Source organism: Oratosquilla oratoria, chromosome 9 (assembly GCF_046742065.1).
Source record: "Oratosquilla oratoria isolate Oo_2021 chromosome 9, ASM4674206v1, whole genome shotgun sequence".
NCBI lineage: Eukaryota > Metazoa > Arthropoda > Malacostraca > Stomatopoda > Squillidae > Oratosquilla > Oratosquilla oratoria.
In genome coordinates this window covers 13,212,333-13,237,009 of record NC_134785.1, presented here as the reverse complement: position 1 = coordinate 13,237,009, position 24,677 = coordinate 13,212,333, and the positions used below count along the sequence as shown (strand labels likewise).

Here is a 24,677-nt window from a genome sequence, read left to right as displayed (position 1 = left end):
GTTTTATTTGCCATTAGTTTTGGTTTGAGTATGAAAACTGCCTTACTGAATTGATCTTTTCCCAGATCAGTGTGATAGAGAACAGGGATTACCCTTTATCTCTGATGTCCTGAGATTGGATGTGTTTTAATTGTATAGTGTGGGTGATAACCATAACATTTAAAACAGATTGGTCCAAAAGCAATGAAAGCATTAACTGATATCACCACTCTTGGTTAGGAAAAAATCTGGAAATGAGCTCTCAATACCCATAAACCATGTATATATATATATACCTCCATGTCCACTCCTCCCTTTCCTGCAACATGTGACCCCAAGTATCTAAAGCTATCCACTTCTTCCAGCCTCTCCATTAATACTCTTCCAAATTGCTACCATACTCTCCCCTTGCACACCTCGCCACCTTACTTTTTCAATTATAGATCGAGAGAAGCTACTGTCTTGGGGGGGATTAAAGTGTGTAATGAAAAAGGCATTTGGGAATGGATGGTAAGCAATTGTATAAAGGAATGATTGTGCTGACAGCACTGTATGGGTCAGAAACATAGAACAGAGAGCTAGAGTAAAATGTGGTTGAGATGAAATTTCTGAGAAGTATGGTAGGAGTTACAAGGTTGGATAGTGAGAAATGAGGAGGCTGGAGGTGGAAAAGGAGATGGGAGATAGGGTTGATGAAAAAGTATTGGGATGGTTTGGACACATGGAAAGAATGAGTGAAGAGAGATGATTAAAAGAAATGTGGAAGGCAGAGGTGCGGGGAGTGAACATGAGGGGATGACCAAGGATGAGATGGATGGATGGGATAAAAGGGGTGTAGAGCAGGAAAGGGATGTCTAGTGAGGAAGGAAGAGAGAAGGTAAAAGATATGGGTGAGTGGAGAATGTGTATGGGTAATGCTATGATGCATGGGGGTGGTTATGTGTGAATGATATTTTGATGCAACCCAAAGGGATTTCTCCCTATCTTCAGTGTTTCTACACGAGGGGACAGAGACTGGTGTCACCAATTAAATGAAATGGCCTTGCTGGATTGCTTCTGACCCAGGGCCAAAGGGGAGATGCAGGGATGACCTGTCATCCTGGAGGAGCAGAGAAGAGAGGGAGGGAGGGCTGGTGAATGGGAATAGAATTATGCCTTTTGACTTGAGCTACCTCCCAGGGCTTGTTCCTGAAGGAGGTAGCCAGTCAAGACACACACCCATTCCCCATCAACCTCGTTTCCCTCTCATCTTGGCTCCTCATGCATGACGAGTCATCCTTGTCTCCCACTCATTGCCTGGGTCAGAAAGTAATGCAGCATGATACAGTACATATAGCACAAACTGGGACAATACATAAATTCAAATCTAAGTATGATAATTAGAAGTTAATGATGCAGGCCAAGTCAGAACTATACATGAATCTGAAGTATATATGATCAATTAGAGAGTAGGAAAGCGTGCCCACGAGTCAACCTAACGGCTCCATTAAACAAAATTTTCCACTTTTACAAGAGAGAAATCTTTCCATCATACAATAGTGTAACGGGTCAGAAAGCAATGCAGCATGATACAGTACATATAGCACAAGCTGGGACAATACATGAATTCAAATCTAAATATGATAATTAGAAGTTGTAGATACAGACCAAGTCTGAACTATACATGAATCTGAAGTATATATGATCAATTAGAGTAGGAAAGTGTGCCCACGAGTCAACCTAATGGCTCCATTAAACAAAATTTTCCACTTTTACAAGAGCAAAATCTTTCCATCATACAATAGTGTAACGGGTCAGAAAGCAATGCAGCATGATACAGTACATATAACATAAGCTGGGACAATACATGAATTCAAATCTAAATATGATAATTAGAAGTTGTGGATACAGACCAAGTCTGAACTATACATGAATCTGAAGTATATATGATCAATTAGAGAGTAGGAAAGCATGCCCACGAGTCAACCTAGTGGCTCCATTAAACAAAATTTTACAAGAGCAAAATCTTTCTATCATACAATAGTGTACCGGGTCAGAAAGCAATGCAGCATGATACAGTACATACAGCACAAGCTGGGACAATACTTGAATTCAAATCTAAATATAATTAGAAGTTGTGGATACAGACCAAGTCTGAACTATACATGAATCTGAAGTATATATGATCAATTAGAGTAGGAAAGCGTGCCCACAAGTCAACCTAATGGCTCCATTAAACACAATTTTCCACTTTTACAAGAGAGAAATCTTTCCATCATACAATAGTGTACCTTCTCCACATCTACAGATATAGTCGTTAAAAAGACTGGGGTACACTGTCATGAATAACCTTAGTTTCAGAAATAAGGTAATCTTTTACAATGACAAGCACACAGATGCATCAGAGTACAATTATTCTGTATTTTCATTTATGACAAAGTAAATATACAGAAATCTGGTATATAAAACTTTTTTGAAATAAAGTCAAGATTTTATTTGGCAATATTACCATATATTTAAACATCATTCACAATCTAAGTTCTACACCATATCTCTTAAATTAGAATATTTTTACCCATTTATTTATCTATTTTTTTTATTTATCTATTTGTTTAGTGTTTTATTACAAACACTACATATACCAAGGCTTTTTCCCCCTTACAAGGGAGGTAGCCAAAAAGGAGAAGGCATAAAATCATTCCCACCCATTTCATCCCTGAATACACTCCACACCCCTCCACCCTCCCTCTCATCTTAGCACCTCCTGGATGACGGGTCATCCCTGCACCTTGTCCACTGCCCTGGGTCAGAAGCAGTGTCGCAAGACACAGCACATCCACAGCAAGGCTGCTGTTTTATTATTAACTAGTATCATCATTGGTTACCTGCCTTGTAAGGGAGAAAAATCCCTGGGCTGCACTGAATGCAGCTCATTTGTCCCAACTTGAGTGACAATTGATAACATACAAATTGTACAGCATATCAGTACATACATATACCAAATGCTTTTTTTACCCTTACAGGGGGGGTAGCCAAAAAGAAAAAGGCATAGAAACCACTCGCACCCATTCCATCCCCCACACACTCCACTCCCCTCCCTCCCTCTCATCTTGGCATCTCCTGGATGACGGGTCATCCCTACATCCTGTCCACTGCCCTGGGTCAAAAGCAGTGTCACAAGACAGCACATCCACAGCAACACCGCTTCATTAATTTGGCGACCCCCCCTCTTCGTCCCCTTATGCAGAAAAGGAGAAGACAGGGAGAACTCCCTTTGGGCTGCGTCAAATTATTTCTCATACATACTTCCTCAACCCCCCACCCACTCCCCCTCATGCATCCCAGCATCATTCATACACACCTCCTTCTCCATTCACCCCTATCTTCTGTCCTCTCTCATCTTTCCTCAATAGACATTCCTCTCTTTCGTAATGCCCCATTAACACTATCCATCCATCTCATCTTAGGACGCCCCCTCATATTCACTCCTTCCACACCTCTTTTACTAATCTTTCTTCACTCATTCTTTCCATGTGTCCAAACCATCCTAATACTCTTTCATCAACCCTATATCCCAACCCCTGTTCTCCTCATCACCTCCTCATTTCTCTATCTAACCTAGTAACCCCTATCATACTTCTCAGACACCTCATCTTAAACACATTCAAACTCCTCCTCTCTTATGCATATCAGTAACCATGAAAATATTCTTTATTTGCTCTTAATACAAATTCAATTACTAATTCATTGAATGGTACATAAAGACTCTATGATATACAGTATTTGTTAGTTACATTTTATTCTATTGTGAAGCTGGAGTCTTATGTATGGTATGGTAGCTACAATACACCTGGTGGAAATCTGCCAGCTGCTGATGATTGAACTTAATCCAACAAAAAGAAAATATCCAACACATGAGTAAGAAAATGCAGATACATTCACATATGATGGAGAAAAACTCAAAGTTGTAGACAGATTAATTAGCAAGGTTTGTGTTTCAAATGTGCATTATTTTAACTTACAGTACATTTGGACTGTTCAACAGTGGATTAAGTTGGATGACTCACAAGATGGAACACTGAATATATATGTCAATCCAGGAAACAGCAGTTCCCCAACACAAGAAACACGTGTAATAATTACCTGGATAAAAAGAACATGCTGTCAACATGTGAGTGACATTCATTGCAATGTATACTGCAAGATCTTTACGTGAAAATGGCTAAGGTCTCACTGTAAGATCATTACACAAAAATTGCTGGGGTCTAATTTGTAAAGCAATGTATCAACCTTCAGGTCACATCATACAACACAGGCTTGCTTGTTTATGTAGAAGTTTCATCGGGCATGGTAGGACTGACTTGCTAGTACTGGCTAGTACCTCCGATCTGCATATCTGGAAGGAGCTGACGGCCCTGCCCTATGTGGTGGTGGAGAATCATCACCGTATCTGTTGGGGGGGGGGGCAGGATGGGGATAGGGAAACAAATAAGTCCCTCAGTTGCTGTCATAAGTCTTGAAAATTAAAAAATTCATGTGTCATTATGTGATACAATGGCGAGAGACTGAGGTCCGGTTGTCACTCACCTATCACCAAGGGCTCTGACGCCAGGGACTCCGCCGTAAACATTGCCGCGGCTGCAAAGAAAACAAAAGAGTTATTGTGCTGTGGCACCTGGTCAGTCTTAGGGATTCACACTATACGGTTCGTCTTTGTACGGTTACATTTTGTCAGCTTTCTGTCAAGATGTCGCTGTGTTCACACCATGCATCTTGGATGCTGTCTTTTCTTTCTTCTTCTTTTTTTTCAGTTGATGTGGTCAGACGGCGTGTAGTTGTCGCGTCATGACATCAAGAAATTGTTATGCAAAGCTCATTCCACTCGCTCTTCTTTTAGGTGAAGAGAGGTTAAAACTAAAAAGAAAATATGGTGGGTGCAATTGCCAATGGAAAAGAAAGTCAGAGGGTGAGTTTTAGACCTCAAGCTCCACGTAGCCTCTGACCAGCTCTATTAACTTTTCGTCGCTCATGACTAGTTCTTCACTGTGCAAAGCCAAAAGTTTCCACAGACTGAAGAGTCGTACCCTCTTGCCTGTTACCGCCATGTGACTGATCGTAACGATCTTCACACTTTAGGGCTGGGTTGCGGAATGTTTCCGTCACCCTTACGTTTCGTCCGAGTTTCTTCCAAACGTTTCCAATACGAAGGCCGTGCGAAAGACGGACGATAGACGGAACGTATGGTGTGAACAGCTTCATTGATTTCAATGTAAGAATAATTTGCGTGCGAAAGTCGAACGAAGACGAACTACATCTGAACTGAACTGTATAGCAAGATCTAAGGATATAAGGTCTAACCACTTCCGACCGAATTTCGAGGGAGTTGGCGCAGCGGGCCCGTGAACGTCACCTGGCTGTTCAAAGTGGGGTTGGCGGGTCCTATAGCTGTCAGTTGAAGCTGGTCCGTCGTTCGAGAATGTCGTTGTCTTCGCTCGCACCGCTCCACGCAATTAGTTATATTCTGACAAATATTATATGAAATATATATATAAAATATTATAGTTCCTGTCTATATATATGAATATATAATATATATGATATATATTATATATAAAATATCATAGTTCCTGTCTTCCTTGGCGTTTCAGTTTTCTTCAGTGTTTCACAAAGAGAAAACGGACCCAGCCTAATGACGTCAGAAGCTGCGCACAATAATTTAAACGGTCTGACCTGTATATTTAGACCTTGATATAACCTATGTGCCCATGGACGCATTCGAACGTGGTCTTGGTCGTGACGTGTGGAAGCCTCCATAGACACCCAACTTGTCGGATGGCTCGCCATAATAAAGACTCTGTGAAATTAAAATAGAGACTGAGCTAAGCCTAGTGCCTTCGGGGAACTACCAGGTCGTTCCTTTTGAACGGTCAGGCTGGCTCAAAGCTATCGCCTTTGCTTCATAATAAGCAGTCGCTAAGGAAAAGGTTCGAGTCCTTGCGGTGGAGCTAATTTCCACATATATATATATATATATATTTTATATAATATATATATATATATATATATATATATACTGTATATGTATATGTATATATATATGCGTAAGTAACCACTAGGAAAAGTAAACTAACGAAGCAGAGCGCTTTCTTATAGTTACAGTGTATCTGCACTGAAGATGTAATTATACGAAGGGCTCTGCTTCGTTAGTTTACTTTTCCTAGTGGTTACTTACGCATTTGTGAACACACGCTCCTAGTGTTTTTATTGCATATATATATATATATATATATATGTATATATATATATATATTTCTAAAAAGAAATGTAGTAGTAGCACATTTGTAAATGACACACAGGAAACCCACAGTCGGAGAAAATAAAATAAAGAAGAATCCTATATTTTGGCTATCAACTGTAGCCCTCTTCAGGAAGAGGGCTACAGTTGATAGCCGAAATATAGGATTCTTCTTTATTCGAAGTTTATTTTCTCCGACTGTGGGTTTCCTGTGTGTCATATATAATATATATAGTTATATATATATATATATATATATATATATATATATAATTGTATGTTTTATGGTGGCATTGTATACATAGTAGTGGCTTGGAATGGAAACTTACAAACGCGGTTGGGGTGCATACTAGGGGGAGGGAGATAGGAACTTAGACGAGTCCTACAGGCACCCCGGAAATGGGGAGGGGGGGCGTGGCTCGATGGTAACGCGCGCGTCTGGTAAACGCGTGGGGATTTCGGGCATCTATTCGAATCCTGGTTACGGCGCAAAGGTTGAATTCCGGGCGGGTGCTAGCCCCACAAACCACATAAAACGGGCACCCGGAGCGATTATTGCTATGAGACTGCCCCTACTTGCTTGCTACGAACGTGACAGTAATGCGCAGAGGCAAGCAGACAAATGCACACTTGCCTGATTACATAAGGTGGTATCACACGGCAAATACATTAATAAAAATACTCTATTTACCTCGGCATGGGGTACTCCTCACGCCGACCATAATCTTCGCGTTGTCCATTCATTCGACCTGACACTGGGCGACCTCTATAATCGTCGACATAATCACCAGATCTGAGGGAACAAGCTTTTATTCTTAATCTTATCTTATGATTTAAATTATTCATGAACACATTTCATGGAATATCGTAGATGAATTGTACTTTTAGTAAACTGAACTCTGAGCTATCTAACAGCACAATTATCTACCTCATATGGGTTCTTTCTTCGGGTTCTTCATAGGCATTGTTTTTGTAGCCTGGTCTTGGGTTTCTTCCCTTGTTCTTGTCGGTGGTTTGGATTATGGCGGCTGCTGCTGCTCCTCCAGCCTTTTGTAGGAGGAAAACTTTACTCTTGAGGCTACGAATAAACAATATGAAATTAACCATGTGCACCAGAAAGACTTCATATAATTTCTCACCATACTACAGTCTCTTGAAGTCAGTATCAAGTTTCAGGTCAAGGGGGGCTCATTCCATTTGTTATGGTGATCATGGCGGAAGCCAGAACAAAGTGCAAACACGTGGGCTCTCTCTCACCCGCTCACAGAAACGATGAGGTATAGAGTTGCAATCGTCAGAAGCCCGCAAACACAACTCAGGACACCAGTAACCACATATATCTGCAGCTGGAGATGGTCTTCAGCGGCCTGTAAACACACATATCATTATCATGGACAAAGTGACATTATTCTTGAGGTTTAGGTCACGTAGTAACTTGGAAAGGGTTCAGAGAAGAGCGAGGGACATCCCTTCCTCCAAATCCTCTCACATTTAGGGTGATGTCTCCCTCCGTTCTGATAGGCGAAATAGCGTTTAACAAATTACACAAGAAAAAAAATCTAACTGGTGAACTGTTTCTTGTATGGGAATATTTCCTTCGAGGAAGAAAAACAGATGAATATACAATTACCCAAATTTTTGTTCGTGTTGATGGTGTGTCTGTATGGGGCATTGGTTTTATGTGCAAATTCTATATCACCTAAAACTAAGTATACACAGCTTGTCCACATATAGTGTTTTCGAGCATTGTGGTTTCAATTCAATCTTGCCAAGAGGAAGAGGTACAAGATCCTGTCCTAAGCTGAATGAAGCCGTTTGGCCCATCAGCTAGACATCAAAACTCAAATTTGCAAAATGAACATTAGAATGGAGGACACCATAATGCCTGCACTAGGCAATTCCTTGTCCCTTGTCACCTTTCATCCGTACCCATAAAGTTATCTAATCTCTTAAAACACCCAATTGTTTCACCGCTCACTACATTGTTACCAAGTTTATTCCATTCGTTAGCCACTCTGTTGGTATACCATTTCTTGCCTACCGCCTTCTTAAACCTAAATTTGTCCATTTTAAATCCATTACTACGAGTTCTGCCCTGTTCTTTTTTATATAATAACCTTGCATGAATCATCCCTGATAAAGTCCTTGACCTATTTGAATACATCTATTAGATCATCGTGGCTTCATTGAGATATGATACAAGGTCCCACCCAAGCCTGAATGAAATCGTATTATCATAGTGAAAGGGACGAGGAATGACGTTACACCGCTTTGTCCTAATTGGAAATCGCAGCAGAGTGTCTGCTGAAGGCGGCGTGGTGTCATTGCGACTTTTGAGACAGACATATTTCCGCAAAAAGTGGACAGACTTAGTCTATTTAGAATTCGGATTCTATTGCAACACGGTAAGGAACCGCGGCCTTCCCTCAGCTCTGCCTGGCCTTGATGATAACCACCGTCTTGAGCCGCTGGTTGTCGCAACGAAAACCGCAGAATCCACAAGGATGAACATTCTGACCATACATACACGTCAACAACAACATCCACGCCTGTGAACTAAGACAAGGCATGATGCATACGATAGTTGATGGGTTGAATGATCTCAAATGGATTGTGGATATTTATGTAGGAGTGATACGCCGGGCCAGAAATCATTGTCACTGGCAGACGACGACGACGACGAGTTGTATCATGAGCTGTCTAACTTGCAAGCATGACGTATTGCTGTTGGGAGATTCTTATAATGCAGATAACATCTGGATGAGATTACAAGTAATCGCTCGAGATTTTCCTCGGCTTTGCACGGGAAATAGCTCCATCACTTTTCTAAAATTTCTCCTGGCAAGCTGGTTCTTTTCTTAGGGTGGAAGGGTTGTGGGTGAGGAGAGGTGTGTGTGTGGGTGTAATAGGTACTTGTACTTTAAGTTAGGGGAGGGTGACGGGCTGAATTCGAGGTTCTTGTAGCACAAGTGAGGGGGCGGTGGTGTAGGAGGGGGGCTTCTAGAGTGAATTTTGTATCATGTAGGACTGTAGGTGGTCTTTCTTGGAGTGGTTATTCGGGGGAAATATTGCTTTCCTCTGACAGATCGTAGTGTTTCCATGTGGTGTTTCCATCTACATGCCTCCTGGTCGGATTAACCGGGATCGTACTCGTCTTCGGGCTCCTCCGAAGCTGGTTCGCTCCTTACCCGAGACAGAGGGCTTGTTTCAAATTGGTTTACTATATAGTTTGAGAATGATACTGGGTGATCTCGGGCGCAGTTTGGAGATTTAACTGTGAATGTGGGGCACCGTGTGCGCGGGCCGAGCAATGTACACATATGCCTTCCAAGCGGCATCACTGCTGCGCCCAGAACCCAGAACAATGGAGTTTGAAGCAGCAGCATTGGGGTAGATATTACCTTTCTACTTCTTGCCTAAGGCAATCTACAGTTTGGTAGATTGATAGTTGTAGTTGACTCACTTTCATTATTTTTTATCAGAAGGAATTGGTTTCGGGATGGCTATTGATTCCTCTTTACTGCTGTTGTTTGTTGATTATTGTCATTATGCTTTGTCTGGCTGTCCTTACTGGAAGGGGGCGGTATCCAGGTTAGGTTTAGGGAAGCTATATTTAGGGCAGCATTTCTAGCCCGTTCTCCATGTGGGGCTACTGCCGAACTGTGCTGATCACTAGTTCCATCATAGAATGACCACTGGGATTCCAGAGATCTCCTACGCCAATAACCACGCACCATCGCCGGGGCGACTTTTGGTTGGAAGAATAAATTTATCTTTAGTTAGTGGAAGAAAACAGTCACAGTGACTGCATATACATGTACTGTTAGCTTCAGTCGCTTCCTACTTCTGGGCATCGACTCAGCGTAATAGAGGCGTTTGTGTCCTATGATGCCCTGGTTAGTTAGTTAGAGGGCAGCATAGATAAGATGGGGGAGAGGGAGGGAGGGGGACTGGGTATCTAGTGTGAAGGAAAGAATGAAATGGAAGAAAGTAAAAGTTATGATAGATGTGGGGCAGACCCACTTGCTCGGTTAGTTTATAGTCTTTGGGACTTTTTCTCTACCCTGGTCGCCGCTTGGCCGTTTGTTTACATCAGCCGGAAAGGAACCGCCTCACTGCCCGAAACGCGAAGGGCTTTTACAAACTATCTCAAATTGTACGTTCGGCTGTAGTCACATTATTATTATTACTATTGTTATAATTAATTACTATTATCATTATTATCATCATAATAATCGTTTATTAGTTTATTTGTCTTTTTTGAGGTCTGCGGGGCTGCCCGAACCTCGACCTTCCACTGGACCGGAAATAGTCACATTATTTTTCTTTTACATCAGAGAAAAAAATTCTCTAAAGCGTCTAAAAGGCACACTTGTAATACACAAACTATTAGTTCCTACAGAATACATTTAATAAACACGCCACCATGTATGGGCTACTAAGCAAGAGAACTAACCATTCAGTTTTTTTTTTAATTCTTCCTGTGTGAATGCACTGTGTTTACTCACCATAACGGCGGAAGGGAGGATGAGAAGGGCCAGAATAAGGTACGCGTTCATCCTAAATTTTTACCAAACACAGTCACTCTACAACGCTTGAAATCTATTCAGTATTGAGTTCCAAATGGTAGTGTGTGTTTATCGAAAGTCGACTGATCTGATCTCCCCTTAGGAATAAACGAGAATTGTGAACAATTGGAAGTTCCCTCCAGTGATAAGATCAGCTCTGATAAGATATGGCCCCCGTTATCCGCAGGTTAACAGAAAACCTCGACACTGAAAAACGTAACAATTTCTAACCTTACTGTTAAAAAAACAATATAAATTAACATTCTTCATCATTCTGATCATGCGAACTATGTATGACCTTTCCCCTATATTTACTATACAACATAATTACTTCTCAATTATATATATATATATATATATATATATATATATATATATATATATATATATATATATATATATATATATGTATATATATATTGTATATATATATATATATATATATATATATATATATACTGTATACAGCATATTATGTAATAGAAAAAATATTTCTTGTTTCTTCTTACACTACACATGGCACATTGTAAATTACGTTTAGTAGGCTAATTTGTTCGGGTTCTTCTGCTATGGGCGTCTATAATGAAACGCACACGCGTATCTTATTTTTCCCGATATTTCTTCGACGAATTTTAACCTCGACATGAAAGCACAGCAGCAAAACACCATGCTATACATGACGTTTATGATAAGATACGAAACGTAGTGGCAAATACCGACAATATAAGAAACATTTACTACGAAGCCCAAATTGGAAGGAAACACCAAATACGATCGTTCAGCACACTGTTGCACAATTTGCACGCAAGAACAAAAAATTCAGCAACTATATTGCATGCAACTACAAACCATGCTCTAATATATTTTGAAAAGTGCAAGGAAACGTAATGCTACATTTTTTTTATCTGTGATACTCCCAGATACCAGCTCTTACATTTGTAATGCTAAGTGGCAATCTAGTCATGATATCATCTTTTATCACTGACGTAATCAATGTTTCAGGAAGTACGTTTATCAGCCAGCAGCCCACTCTTGGTTTGAGGTTCAGCCACACTTGCGTAATGTTACGTTAATCTCCTTTGTGACGTACTTTTCTAAGGGTTTTCCTTTCAGAATGCTTGCAGATTCTAATCAAGAGCGAATGACGCATCCCGGTAGATTCGATATTCCTCTTGCTCAGTAGTCACCATCCGGTGAATAAAGTCGTCTATTAGCACAAATGGGAATCAACATATGTGAATATGCCCCCATATGACTTATTAAATAGTTCCACCACTAACCACTGCGAACCAAATCCCCAGAGTTTCGGATATATCGACCGCTTTTAGGCATGTAATCTGGTCACATGACAGCTGTTTATGAAATTAAAGCTGCATCACAGCTAGTGGTTGCACGTTTCCAATTCATTGCATTTACTGTTAAGTTGAAACCTCATGCTCACGGATGTGAAACGATGTACGTAGAGTACATGCCAATCATTTCACAACCGATTAATCAATCAGTTATCAGTAAACATCTAATCGCCGACCTGCTGATCCCACGCCATGTACCTGTAACCTGGCATTTCCTTATCGTGTTTTTTTTTATACCTCACTTGGAGCTCACTTCTCAAATCCCAAATTAATTAAAACAAAATCAGAAATCTAATCTAATCAGGGATCACCGTTCGGGAAGAAAAGAATAAATATAACTTTTTTCTATCCACTTTTTCTACTGCCATTCATAGGTCCATCTTTTACCACCTCACCAACACTATTTTCTCCAAGGATAGAAACACCGGTCATTACCACGTGAGGTCGGAGTTAGCGGACATCGTGACGCATGTCATTGTGTGTGTGTATATATGTGTATGCATGTATGTGTGTAGATGTGTATGTACCATACTGACATGTAACAAAAATAAATAAATAAAAATATTTTTTTTTCCTTAAGGGAGAGCAACTCCCCATAAGCTTTGCTTCTCGCTCTCCCTTTTCAACTACCAATTTTGTAAAAAAAAAAAAAAAAAAAAAAAAAAAAAAAAAAAAAAAAAAAAAAAAAAAAAAAAAAAAAAAAAAAAAAAAAAAAAAAAAAAAAAAAAAAAAAAAAAAAAAAAAGTATATATGTATGTCTAATTGTATTTAATATTGTTGAATAAACCTATAACAATAAAAAAAAATAATAATTTGCATTTATTGTTGAATGAATCAAATAAATATTTAGATCAGTCTATTTTCTCTTACTAATAAAGGAGGTAGCCAGCTAAGGTATGACCCACACCTTCCCTATCCATCAACCATGTTTCCCTTTCATCTTAGCTACTGGTGGATGCTAATGCGAACCAAAAATTCTCTGCATGATGTCAGGAATGTTGCCTGTCTAGTTATTAATGAAGTTCACAAACTCATGCTTAATATTTTTGGCAGTGTGACTGGGAACTAAAACCTGCATGACCATTGAAGTGGTGCACTACTTAAAACGAAGGTAGACCTACAACACCATAGCTCACAATAGTTCTTTTGGTTCATCATTTCATTCTTTGGCAATAATACATAGTCACCAACACCATGATATGAATTAGTCCCATATTATTAATATGGGTGTTTTACCATGTTTTCTATAAGCTTAAGGTCAAACTGGTTACTGCGAGAGCATATTCTCCCACCATGGTTAGCCTATCACTGTTGACACTGTCTTATCACTCTAAAGCACCCCTCTCCATTTCTGCAGATCCCAGACACCGTGTTTCTTAAAATCATCTTCAAAGGCTTACACCTGTAGTGACCAATATTCTGACGCAGTCACTTTAGCACTGCACACGAGGTCACTTTCCTTAGTAATGCATGGTTTCAATCCTTAATTTAGTGTTGAAACCTTGGATAATTACCAAGTTGTTTCTTGACCATTTAACTGAATATGTCATAATTTGTCACAAACACTCTTCATGACAAATGAGTAGTTACTTTCACAAAATTTTTTGTTGTGTGATTATAACTAAACTTTTGGAACATATTAGAGATATTTTCTTTTGAACACATCTTTGTTCATGATAATAACCTCTTGTTAGGGGCACACCTCATTTGTAAAATATAAAATACATATAACAAAGGCCTTTTTCCTCTCACAAGGTAGGGTGTCCGAATCTAATCATAGACTCACCCAATTCCCATTCAAAACCTTTCATCACCCCTCTCATCTTAGCACCTTATGGTTGAAGGATCATCAGAAAGGAAGACAGACCCTTCCATTTTATTCTGCCTTTTGTGGAAAAGATATTTGTAAAGACTGCAATAGATTTTTATTCATTAATACATTTTTTTTTGTATATTTACATTCTTTAGCAAGGATCATGCCATAAAGAATGAATTTATATTTCCATACCTTATTTGACCCTATAAACAATCTCACACACTTGTCTTTGTCTTCAAAATGAGGTAAATTTATATCACAAAATCTGAAATCACTATAATTTACTGCTAACCTACTCTCTCTACTGAAATACAGACAGTATTCAATCATTACACCCTTTCCATATACTCTATTAACATTTCTACAGGCACATGAAATACATGTAATAAGGCCAATTTTTTGAGACTGCATATGTACCTAATTTACCTAATTCAAATTTGGTAAATTAAGTATGTGTGTGTGTATATATGTATATATCATAAGGACCAATGATAGGAACCTGTATGTGTTGGTTCTGCAAAATGGACAGCACAACTGCCCATTTTCAAAATCCATCAACCTTTTCACCTTGATCAAGAGGTCTCTGCAGGGCTGGCACTCAGTATCTTTCTAAATCAACTTCAACTGTATTTCTTACACTTTTTCCTGACAACCTGTAACTGCTTCCCTCTCCCTGCCACTTTCAGTCATAGGAACACATAAATAATTTACAAAAGAGACAACACTCCAACGATTCTTTCAAGAGACATCTGCAGGTGGACCTGAGGACCACTGCCAGCTACAATGAGGCTGCAAGTTTTCCATTTTGTGAAACCTGAAGCAACAATTACACATACATACCTATATATGTATATATCATAAACAATATCACAGTTGAAGCAGAAGAAAAGGACTGGAAACAGGAATTCTATATGTTATGACTGCTATATACAATCCTCTTCAGTAGTACTTTTGTACTATTGCAGCAATCAAAATATGTAGAATACCTGTTTTCAGTCTTTTTCTTTTACCAACTGCGGTGTTGATCACTGATTAAATGAAGCGGCCTTGATGTGGATATACTGTGTCTTGCTGCATTGCTTCTGACCCAGGGCAGTGGGTGGGAGGCAGGGATAACCCTTCATCCATGAGGAGCTAAGATGAGAGGGAGGAAAGGGTGGTGGATGGGAGTGGAATGGGTAGGAATGGGTATGTGCCTTTTGACCTGGCTACCTTTCTTATAAGGGGGAAAAAGCCCTTGGTATATAGAAAGACATACATACTTGTACACACACACATACATGCATATATACAAAGGTCCTTTTCCCCTTACCAATGGGTGGCTGAGTCACAGCAGACACTCACGTCACATACAAATAAAACTTATTCATTCATCCCTGCATAAGATATATTACTTATCAACCGATTCGGTCTTCATATCAGATCTTATCTTCTGGTTTAGTTGTCAATATGTTTCAAAAGGTGTTGTTTCAGTTTGGGCATATTTTGTGGTGCATAAACACACTTGTGACACCTGAGGGGCTGTTCCAAAAGCTTTTCCCCAGCAACAGGAGTCATGGAAATCACAGTTCCTCTTTCCTTAAGGCACCTGATGACATCTGCAATTCCAAAAACTTACATAAATTTCCGATATACAAAAGAAGAGAGAATTTTTTTTTTTTTTTTTACTGAATATACTTAACATTACCTTCACTATCCAGGAAGTATCTGGTATTAAAGCTATTCCAATGGCGTTTTGTCTTCAAACAAGGAGAATCAAAATCTTGACTTATCATATGAAGATGCAACTGTGACATACTTGGAATAGCATGATACCCATACCTGAAAAAATATATATGTAATATATATATATACAAATAAGAATAAATATACTTCAAATGGTTATCAACACTGGTATATATATATATATATATAAATGATGAAAGCCTGCAAGGAGCTGTTGCCCATCCTGCATAGAATATGGAAACAGTCTATAGATGAAGGCATGGTCCCACATATTATGAAGCAAGGACTAATAACACTTGTACACAAGGGGGACAACAGAGAAGCCAAAAACTACAGACCCGTTAACTTAACATCGTTCATTTAAAAAATACTTGAAGCTGTAGTGCGAGAATGCCTAGTTTGCTTTTTTGAGAAGAGAAGTCTCTTCAATAATGGACAATGCAGTTTGCCGAAAGGGCAATCCTGCCTATCCCAACTGTCAACCCACCTTGAATACAAAATGGAAAAGCTGAAAAAAGGTAGTAGTGCAGATGTTGTCTACTTTGACTTTGCTAAGGCATTTGATAAATTGGATCATGGTATCCTACTAAACAAGATGAAAGCCTTGGGAGTAACAGGCAGGCTGTGTCAATGATTGCACAGATTCCTCAATGACAAACAGCAATGAGTAGCCATCAACATGACATCTTTGGAACCATCTTTAGTTATATGTGGGATCCCATAGGGCATCATACTGGGTCCATTACTGTTCTTAGTATTCATCAATGACATCTACAACACAGTTCAACATCTCAAAATCTCCTTGTTCACAATAACATCAGTCACCAAAGAAATAAAGGAAAATGAAGATACCAATCTCGTTCAGAATGACTTTGAAAATGTATACACTTGAGCTGTTGACCAACACGAAATTCAACGAAACCAAATTTGAACTAATGAGGTATGGCAAAGGCCACACAAATAGTATCCAACTCCACACCACAGCTCATGGAGAGATCATAAACAAGGCAAATGTAAGACCTGGGAGTAAAGCCGAGTTGAGTTGGCAAGTTTACCACACACATTGACAACACTATTGACAGTGCGAGAAAATTACTGGGATGGATCCACAGAAACGAGAATTGCATGATCACATTGTGAAATACTCTGTTACTACCTAAACTTGAATACTGCTGCCAACTGTGGAACCCATACAGTAAAGGGGAGATAGACAAACTTGAGAGTATCCAAAGAACCTTCACCAGGAAGACTGAATGTTTAAAAGGCATGAACTACTGGGACAAACTCAAACACCTCAAATTCTATTCACTCCAAATGTGCTGAGAACAACCATATCCTTTACATGTGGGAAAAGCTGGAGGGTCACATCCCCAATATTGGAGTGACACTCAGCCAAGAAAGGATGAGAGGGAGATCATGCTATGTTGAAAGAATCACCAGCAGCACCATATCACTTTGAGCATACTCCTTCACCAGAGCACACCCCAAGGTCTTCCCAACTATCTGAAGAGCACTACATCCTGCACAGTCAAAGTATTCAAAAGATGGCTGGATGCCTTCCTATAAGAAGTTGGAGACACAACTCCCACACCATCCTACAGTAACATGTGGCCCCACTACAACAAGTTGGTACATCATAAATCACTTCACTGGAGGTAACACGGCCAGAGAGGAAGCAACAGCAGTTCCTGTAGCTGAGGCGTATTCGCTGAAATCTTTGCAAGGTAAGGTAACACAGAATCACACACTGCCAACAAAGCTGAGATACTTTGAAATTAATCATTCTTTTTTAACTGCCTTTGAAGGATACTTTTTACCTTATGAGTACAAAAAAGGTGTGAAGCTTACCCCAGGAGGTGTGCAGCTGTAGCCGATCCTATCACCTTTGCCCTATGCAACTGGACTGTCGGGGCAGGTAACATTCACCGCTGGGAATCAGAAATTAGTGTGGGATTTGAACCCACAACTAAGCAAATGCAGAATCATGACACTTCTGGTTAAGCCACCAGCACACAGTACACAAAAGGGAGCAACAAATCAAGGGTTGTTCTTGAAGCATAAAACTGGTGGTTCCAACTTTGGGAAGAAGTTTAGGAGGGAGAACTGTGGGACAGTTCTTGTTGGCCTTCAAACCAAAAGAAAAGTGTGGTAGAAAACTCATTAGTTTGCATTTCAAGGTTTTTCCTTCATTTAATTCGCAAAACATTGTTAGGGAAATTGACCAGGAAGAAACTGAGGCTGAAATAAAAGGGGATAGCCTCATAGGATATAAGAACTTAAGAATTTAACAATGGAGGTTGTAAGGCATGATGATAGTCCTGTTTAGACAATGGTGGCTCACATAATGGCAGTTCAGGTGTAGGATGGACTGTATATTTTGTCCAGTACAACTGCTTGAAACCAAACCTGCAATGGATAGCAGCAAGAATAGAAGGATAAAAGGATAGACAGAAAAGTGGCACTTACAATAGAACAGATGATGCTATGAATCAATCCAATTTATATTCACTTACCTGAATGTCACCTGAGGATGGCGAGCTCCAAGGAGCTGAGCACGCTCATCCATGTACTGTAACAAATCCACCTGATTTGCCTTCAGTGACTTAAGGTTTGGAATTTTTTCTCTTGGTAATATAAGGAAGTGATAACGAGCCTACAAAGGAAAAGGAAATTACATTCATGAATGGGGCAAAAATATATACATGTTATACACAAGCACAATGGACTCCTTCAATGATCTGTCCATCATTCTCTGATTATCTTTTCTATATTTGTCAGCGATACTGGTCTACAAATTAATGGGTCCTCTTTATTACCCTTTCTGAAAATGGGTGCCAAGTCTGCTAGTCTCTGTTTATAGGAAACTTTACCTTTTAATAGGAAGTCTGTAAACATTAGTGATTCAAGTAGCTGAGCTCCTGAGAATACTCTTTTAGCACCCATACTATTACCTTAGCAGATACTATCATCCTTCTTTTGTCTACATTACTACAATTTTAGATTTCCTTTCAGATTTCAAAACCCCTTGCTTTTCTTAATAGCTCTTTCTTTTTCTCTGAGAAAGTGGTATCTGAAAAAGAAGGGCATCTCAAAGGAAAAAGTCAAGAAAATGTAAGGTGGTTGAAGGAGGCATATACTAATATTGATGGTTTAATAGCTAGACTAGAGGTAAATAATTATTTACAACCCCACCTCCACGAGGACGTGCAGCCCTGAGGGGCTGGTGCTTGGTCTCTGGATCAGGCCCAGAAACTCGATCTATTCATCATATTACTTCTCTCCAACTATCTCCCTCTCTTTCATTTCTATTTTTTCTCATATATACCACTTCCCAATAAAGGCCACCACAGAACTAGAAGGAAAAATACAACTTACGTACAAGATAACATTCATACACAATAAAAAAGCAGATTGACGAGAATATAAAGGAAATAGGGAAGAATTATGACCTTCAATATAAACCACTTCCCATCCACAGATAAAGTAGCTGATAAGATATGAGTAACTATTCAGAATCCAGAAATCATTAGTAACAATGCTCCCTCCAGACAACAATAACACATACATATAGCAAGGGCTTTTTACTCCTTATAAGGGAGATAGTCAAAGGGAAAAGGCATAATTCCACTCCCACCCACTCCACTCCCATTCATCACCCCTCCCTTTTTTCTTGGCTCCTCCTGGATGACAGGTCATCCTTGCACCCTGCCAACTGCCCTGGGTCAGAAGCAATGCAGCAAGACACAGCATATCCACAGCAAGGCAGCTTCATTTAATCAGTGATCCCCTCCCGACTGTCCCCTCATGCAGAAAAAGAGAAGACGGAGAAATCCCTTTGGGTCATGTCAAAATATCATTCATACATAACCACTCCCTAAACTCCCCATCCCCACCCACTCCCATGCATTATAGCATCATCCATACACAACTATTCTCCATTCACCCCTATCTTCTGTCTTTTCCCTTCCTTCCTCAACAGACATCCCCTTCTTTCTCATTGCCCTTTTTACCCCATCCATCCATCTCATCCTTGGTTGCCCCCTCCTGTTCACTCCCATCACCTCTGCCTTCCAAACTTCTTTTGCCAGTCTTTCTTCATTCATTCTTCCCATGTGTCTAAACCCTCCCAATACTATTTCATCAACCCTAACTCCCAACTCCCTTTCCATCCCTGCTCTCCTCATAATAATAATAATGATGGTATGAAATACAACCAACAGTAAAATTAAATGGACAAACTTTTCCACTGGAAAAGAACCAAAAAATTTGACGCTTCACTTTTGATATTCATACGACAGTAAAAATAATCAAGAAAATAAATACACTAAAACTGACCACAACCACAAGGGAAGGAAACTAATCACAGTCAATAAAATCTTTATAAAAATCACACTCAACTATGTTTCCACAGCTTGGTTTCCCATTAATTAGCAAAACACACTTTAAAAAGAAAGGAAATATATATATGTATATATATATATATATATATATATATATGTTTGTGTCAATTTGACATTTGGAAATAAACTCATCTGCTGGCAGGGGTTCGAATCCCAGCAGATGAGTTTATTTCCATATAATATATATATATATATATATATATATATATATATATATATACAATAAATAAATGAATAAATAAACCATTGGTAATAATAAAAAATGTACCACAACCACATCAATTGAACACCTGAACTCGGAAACCAATATCACCCCCCGCCATTAGATGTATGAAAATGAAAGTAGCACAGAATCCTACTCATCTATCTCATTACATTACCAAGCACAAAAAATTGAATGTTAGGAGATAAAAAAAAGTTTACAATTCAAACACATAAAAGAATGTACCACTTCCACAAAATACATGCATACAAGCACAGATTCATAACTTGGAACTGAATTAATACCTCCACCTAAGTTTGACACAACATATTAAAAGAGGATGTGGTGTTCTCAACTGATAATAAGGACAACATATCAAGTATAGGGTCTAATTAACCTCATCAGGTACCTAACAACCCTTGCTTAAGGTAAATATTTAAGGGAATTGGAGTCTAAGTATGATAGAAAATTAGAGAATAGGTGGTGGGACCCAACAAGCACTGCTCCTTTCCTGTATATTACAATTAGGTATATACCCAATCACAGTGGAAGCTCTTTCACTGACCAAAACTCCACCAGCTTCCCCCTCCCATATAAATTCCACAGAAAATACCTCCAAAGAGAAACAAGAACCCCACATGCAGTATACCATCCAACCCTAAGACAGTACCAGCACAGAATAGGCCTGGCCAAAACTGCCTAAGCAGGATACAAAGAGAACACTGAACACTTTATCCTAAGGACCTAAACTGCTTGGAGAATAACACAATATTTCTTCCTTGAGTGATCTATGGGTTTGTCCCGTGGATGTTGGCAATTACCGGTACCTGGGAGCCATGGGTTTCCTGTAAGAGAACCTGGGGCAACAGATTGACTGAACAACTAAATTAGGTTATATTGGTGCAAGTCTACCAACAAATTTTTTTACTTTCCCAAAAGCAAGGCATTCAAGTACTATAGAGTGCCACAACCACAAATTAATGAAACTGCTTGCTGAGGGACACTATGCATTGTTAAGATTCTTATATTCTTGGCAAGTTATTTCTGATATTCTAGTAAGTATAGCCGAATCCTTCTTCCCAACACCCTTCAGTTCAATCTCAGTGGGCTCTCTGGCTCCAACCAACATGGACAGAGGAAGGCTGGTGTGCCATATTTCACAGAAAAAATGAAGAAAAACTAATTTGTAAAGCTAGATAGTACCTCCACTCCACACTTCATATACTTCACATGATTCTATTATAAAAGGCATATCATTAATTATGGTCAAATACTTAACATTTACCAAAGTAATCTCAAAGAAAATTACATCTTTAGAACGTCATATAACAGAATACAAGGTAGGTAAAAATCCATAACAAAATATCATTGCATGCTGGCATGTAAAAAAAACTGTTTGTCTAACACCCAGATAAACTAAATAACCCAAATTTGCACATAAAGCTCACCACACATCAGTACCTAAATCTTAATTCATAATATCCAAGATTCTCCTAATAATCATAATGATTAATGTCAGGAAAACCATTCTAATGATGATACTTCTATTTTCATTCCCCTACAACTGCTATTGCCTACTTCATACCTTAACAACTGTCGACTTTTTATTTCAACTTAACGTAGTATGACATTTCACAAAAAAAAATTATTCACCCCAAGTTTGGCTAGCCTACGGTTTCCCCAACATTCTATGATTCTTATTAAAACGAGTCTATTAATCGAATTTGGATATGACATGCAGTAACCTGCCTACAATTGACATCTACTACATTTTTTAAATCAAACTGGAATTGCTTCATACTCTTCCATGCCATTTACCTCTATAATTTAGTTTATGTTATTGTAACATCAAATTCCGACCTATCAATCATATGTTTATCAACAATTCTGATTTTACCTTTGGGTATTTATCCTTTATTATTACAATGTGTTCATCACTTTCTACGATCAAGTTCGGATCGTTCATTGATGCCAACAGTCCTTTTGACCAATGCCCATTTTTGGATGAAGTTTGGCCGCTTGTTTTTCCAGACTTCACTGCTGCTGTCGCCATCTCGAAAACAAACGAGTACTGTACATAGGTTGCCGCGAAGTTCTCAAAACAACTGACGTCACAAATCACAGGTGCTTACTTCAGACAATGCGTTTCCATATCTTGTATTTTTTCAGAGATGTCGCTAGTATCAATATGCAGTTAGTTCAGATTATTGTTAACAGTTCTTCAGTATGCAATGACAAACATGTATTTCTGTGGGCGGTGTTAATTTAAGCTGACACTGAGCGGTTTCTTTAAATTATCTTCTCCAAACTGAATAAAAGCCAACACACCTGGGCACAGGATGTTTTTTTTTCATAGGTCAACCAACTGTATGTCTAGAACTTTAGTACTATATAATCAGAGCATACATGTATACCTGTGTAGGTACGTATGGTGTAGGAGCACCGCTCGCCACCTGTTGTATCCCAGTGTATACCTTTGTATACCAGTGTGGTACGGTTGAGTAACCGTTATATATGGTGTGGGTGAGAGCACCGCTGGACACCAGTTGTATACCTGGTGTATACCAGTGTATACCGTTATGGTATGGTTGAGTAACCGTTATATATGGTGTGGGTGAGAGCACCGCTGGACACCAGTTGTATACCTGGTGTAGGTACGTTAGTTGTATACCAGTGTATACCGTTATGGTATGGTTGAGTAACCGTTATATATGGTTACGTAGGGAAGTCTTAATGTGGCGAGATAGACTCCAAAGCGGGAGTTTTCGTTGTTTATTTTAAAGAAGACATTTGAGATTAAACTACAAATCGGATGCCCTTTGGGGCTAAATACAATAAGTGCCAGGCCTTGACCTAGGGCACGATAGCTCTGACCTCCGGCCGGTAGGTTCGTGACCTACCCAGCCTCTGGCAGTAGGTTCTTCACCTACTCCAGCTCTGCCAACATTACATGGATGTCATAGAATATATAGGGTTAGAAGGGTTGCTGTAAGCAAAGGCGTTAGTCTCGTTATTCTATGGATTGGGGACGGTTTAGATATATAAGGGTTAGTTGTATAATTGGTGGAGATTGTTAGGTATATTATATCTATGTTAGTTTATGCGTAATACACTAGGGCAGTTATAATAAAAGGATTTATGATACGTTAGTCTGGTGACACTAGGCATCTATACTTGTTTGTCTTCAAATGTGCTGTGTTAGGGGTGCATGTCGTGGGAAATGCAAGGTAAGCAAGAGGAAGTCTCGCTCTGTTGCAAGCATGTGGATCACGTGCGTGGTGGGTGATGGTTAGTAATGGTGATGGATACATACACCATTAGCGTTCATACACTTGTGAACATTCAATTTGGAAGAACTCTGGGAAACTAAGACAATCGAAACCTGTGTCAAATATCTGTCGATAGTAACTTTGATTCTGTCTGGAGATTTACTTTAAACCCCCAGGACCACCCAAATTTCCACGTGCCATATGCGAAAGGGGTGTCAGTGTTGTCTTGCCATCGAATGTGATTTCTTTCTCCAATGAAATATATATATATATATATATATTTCGTTCGGGGCTAGTACCCACAATGCAAGTGGGTCCGGAACATTTGATATACACATTTTGTTGCCCACGTGATGACACTGTTATTAGCGGGGAGCACCCTGATCTCATGGAGGTGGGGGGTACCCCTTAACTCGAGGTGCAATTATGTAAGCAGTAAGGAGTATGATGCCAGTAATGAGTTATCGTTCACACATTCTCGGTGCCTGGCAAGTCAGCTATCATAGCTGGAGCCTTAAAGCAACGAACATGACGAGTCACTCAATAGCAGACACCATCCGCGATGAGTCACTCGCAATCAGTGACACCATCCGTGATGAATTTGAGTGCTTCGACAAACGTGGTCTTCATTTCATGCATGTCAGGGCGAGAAGTTTACTTCTAAAGATGAGCTTCGTATCATAGCAAGATCCAGTGCAACGGCCATTGGGGTCACCGAAATCTGGTTAGACGGCTCGGTAGAGGATACCGAGGTGGAGATATCAGGTTGCACCGTGCATCGGAAAGACACAACTTATATTGTAGGAATAAATTTGAATATTTGAAGAACAAGGCAAAACAAATTTGAATATTTGGAGAACAAGGCATAACAAATTTAGATATTTGAAGAACAAGGCAAAACAAAAATATTTAATAGAATACATGAAAAAATAAATCAGACAGAGAAACTATGGCAGTCCTTAAAATAGTTGGGTATACCCTCAAAGTGCAAAACCAAGTCCAATAATATAGGCTTAAAGACTGAAGGTAATCTAGTGTTTGATAAATATACTGTGGCAATTCATTTCGATGAATTCTTTACCAATATAGCCT

General features: G+C 39.4%; 2 protein-coding genes across 2 annotated transcripts; both read right to left on the bottom strand.

The window, feature by feature from the left end:
• Positions 1-2,427: 2,427 nt before the first annotated feature.
• LOC143028217 (uncharacterized) lies at positions 2,428-10,931 on the bottom strand. Its single transcript, XM_076190016.1, has 6 exons — positions 10,762-10,931; positions 7,511-7,620; positions 7,182-7,331; positions 6,945-7,046; positions 4,546-4,596; positions 2,428-4,408 (listed from the first exon to the last, which is right to left on the bottom strand). The coding sequence occupies exons 1-6, from the start codon at positions 10,810-10,812 to the stop codon at positions 4,333-4,335; spliced, it is 540 nt and encodes a 179-aa protein (XP_076046131.1). The 5' UTR covers positions 10,813-10,931; the 3' UTR covers positions 2,428-4,332.
• Positions 10,932-14,085: 3,154 nt separating this feature from the next.
• On the bottom strand, positions 14,086-22,412 carry Aptx (aprataxin). The gene is made up of 4 exons (XM_076190013.1): positions 22,214-22,412; positions 18,228-18,367; positions 15,677-15,810; positions 14,086-15,587 (listed from the first exon to the last, which is right to left on the bottom strand). The coding sequence occupies exons 1-4, from the start codon at positions 22,367-22,369 to the stop codon at positions 15,427-15,429; spliced, it is 591 nt and encodes a 196-aa protein (XP_076046128.1). The 5' UTR covers positions 22,370-22,412; the 3' UTR covers positions 14,086-15,426.
• Between the last annotated feature and the right edge of the window lie 2,265 nt (positions 22,413-24,677).

Bases quoted from the DNA above. Each gene is read 5' to 3' on its own strand.
- Aptx (XM_076190013.1), bottom strand. From the start codon at position 22,369: ATGGCGACAGCAGCAGTGAAGTCTGGAAAAACAAGCGGCCAAACTTCA. The intron at 18,368-22,213 runs GTAAAATCAGAA...TTTCCTTTGTAG, and splicing joins TAAAGGATAAATACCCAAAG to GCTCGTTATCACTTCCTTAT. The intron at 15,588-15,676 runs GTAATGTTAAGT...TTGGAATTGCAG, and splicing joins ATACTTCCTGGATAGTGAAG to ATGTCATCAGGTGCCTTAAG.
- LOC143028217 (XM_076190016.1), bottom strand. From the start codon at position 10,812: ATGAACGCGTACCTTATTCTGGCCCTTCTCATCCTCCCTTCCGCCGTT. The intron at 7,047-7,181 runs GTAGATAATTGT...TTGTTCCCTCAG, and splicing joins GAAGAAAGAACCCATATGAG to ATCTGGTGATTATGTCGACG. The intron at 4,597-6,944 runs GTAAATAGAGTA...TTTTCTTTGCAG, and splicing joins GAGGAGTACCCCATGCCGAG to CCGCGGCAATGTTTACGGCG.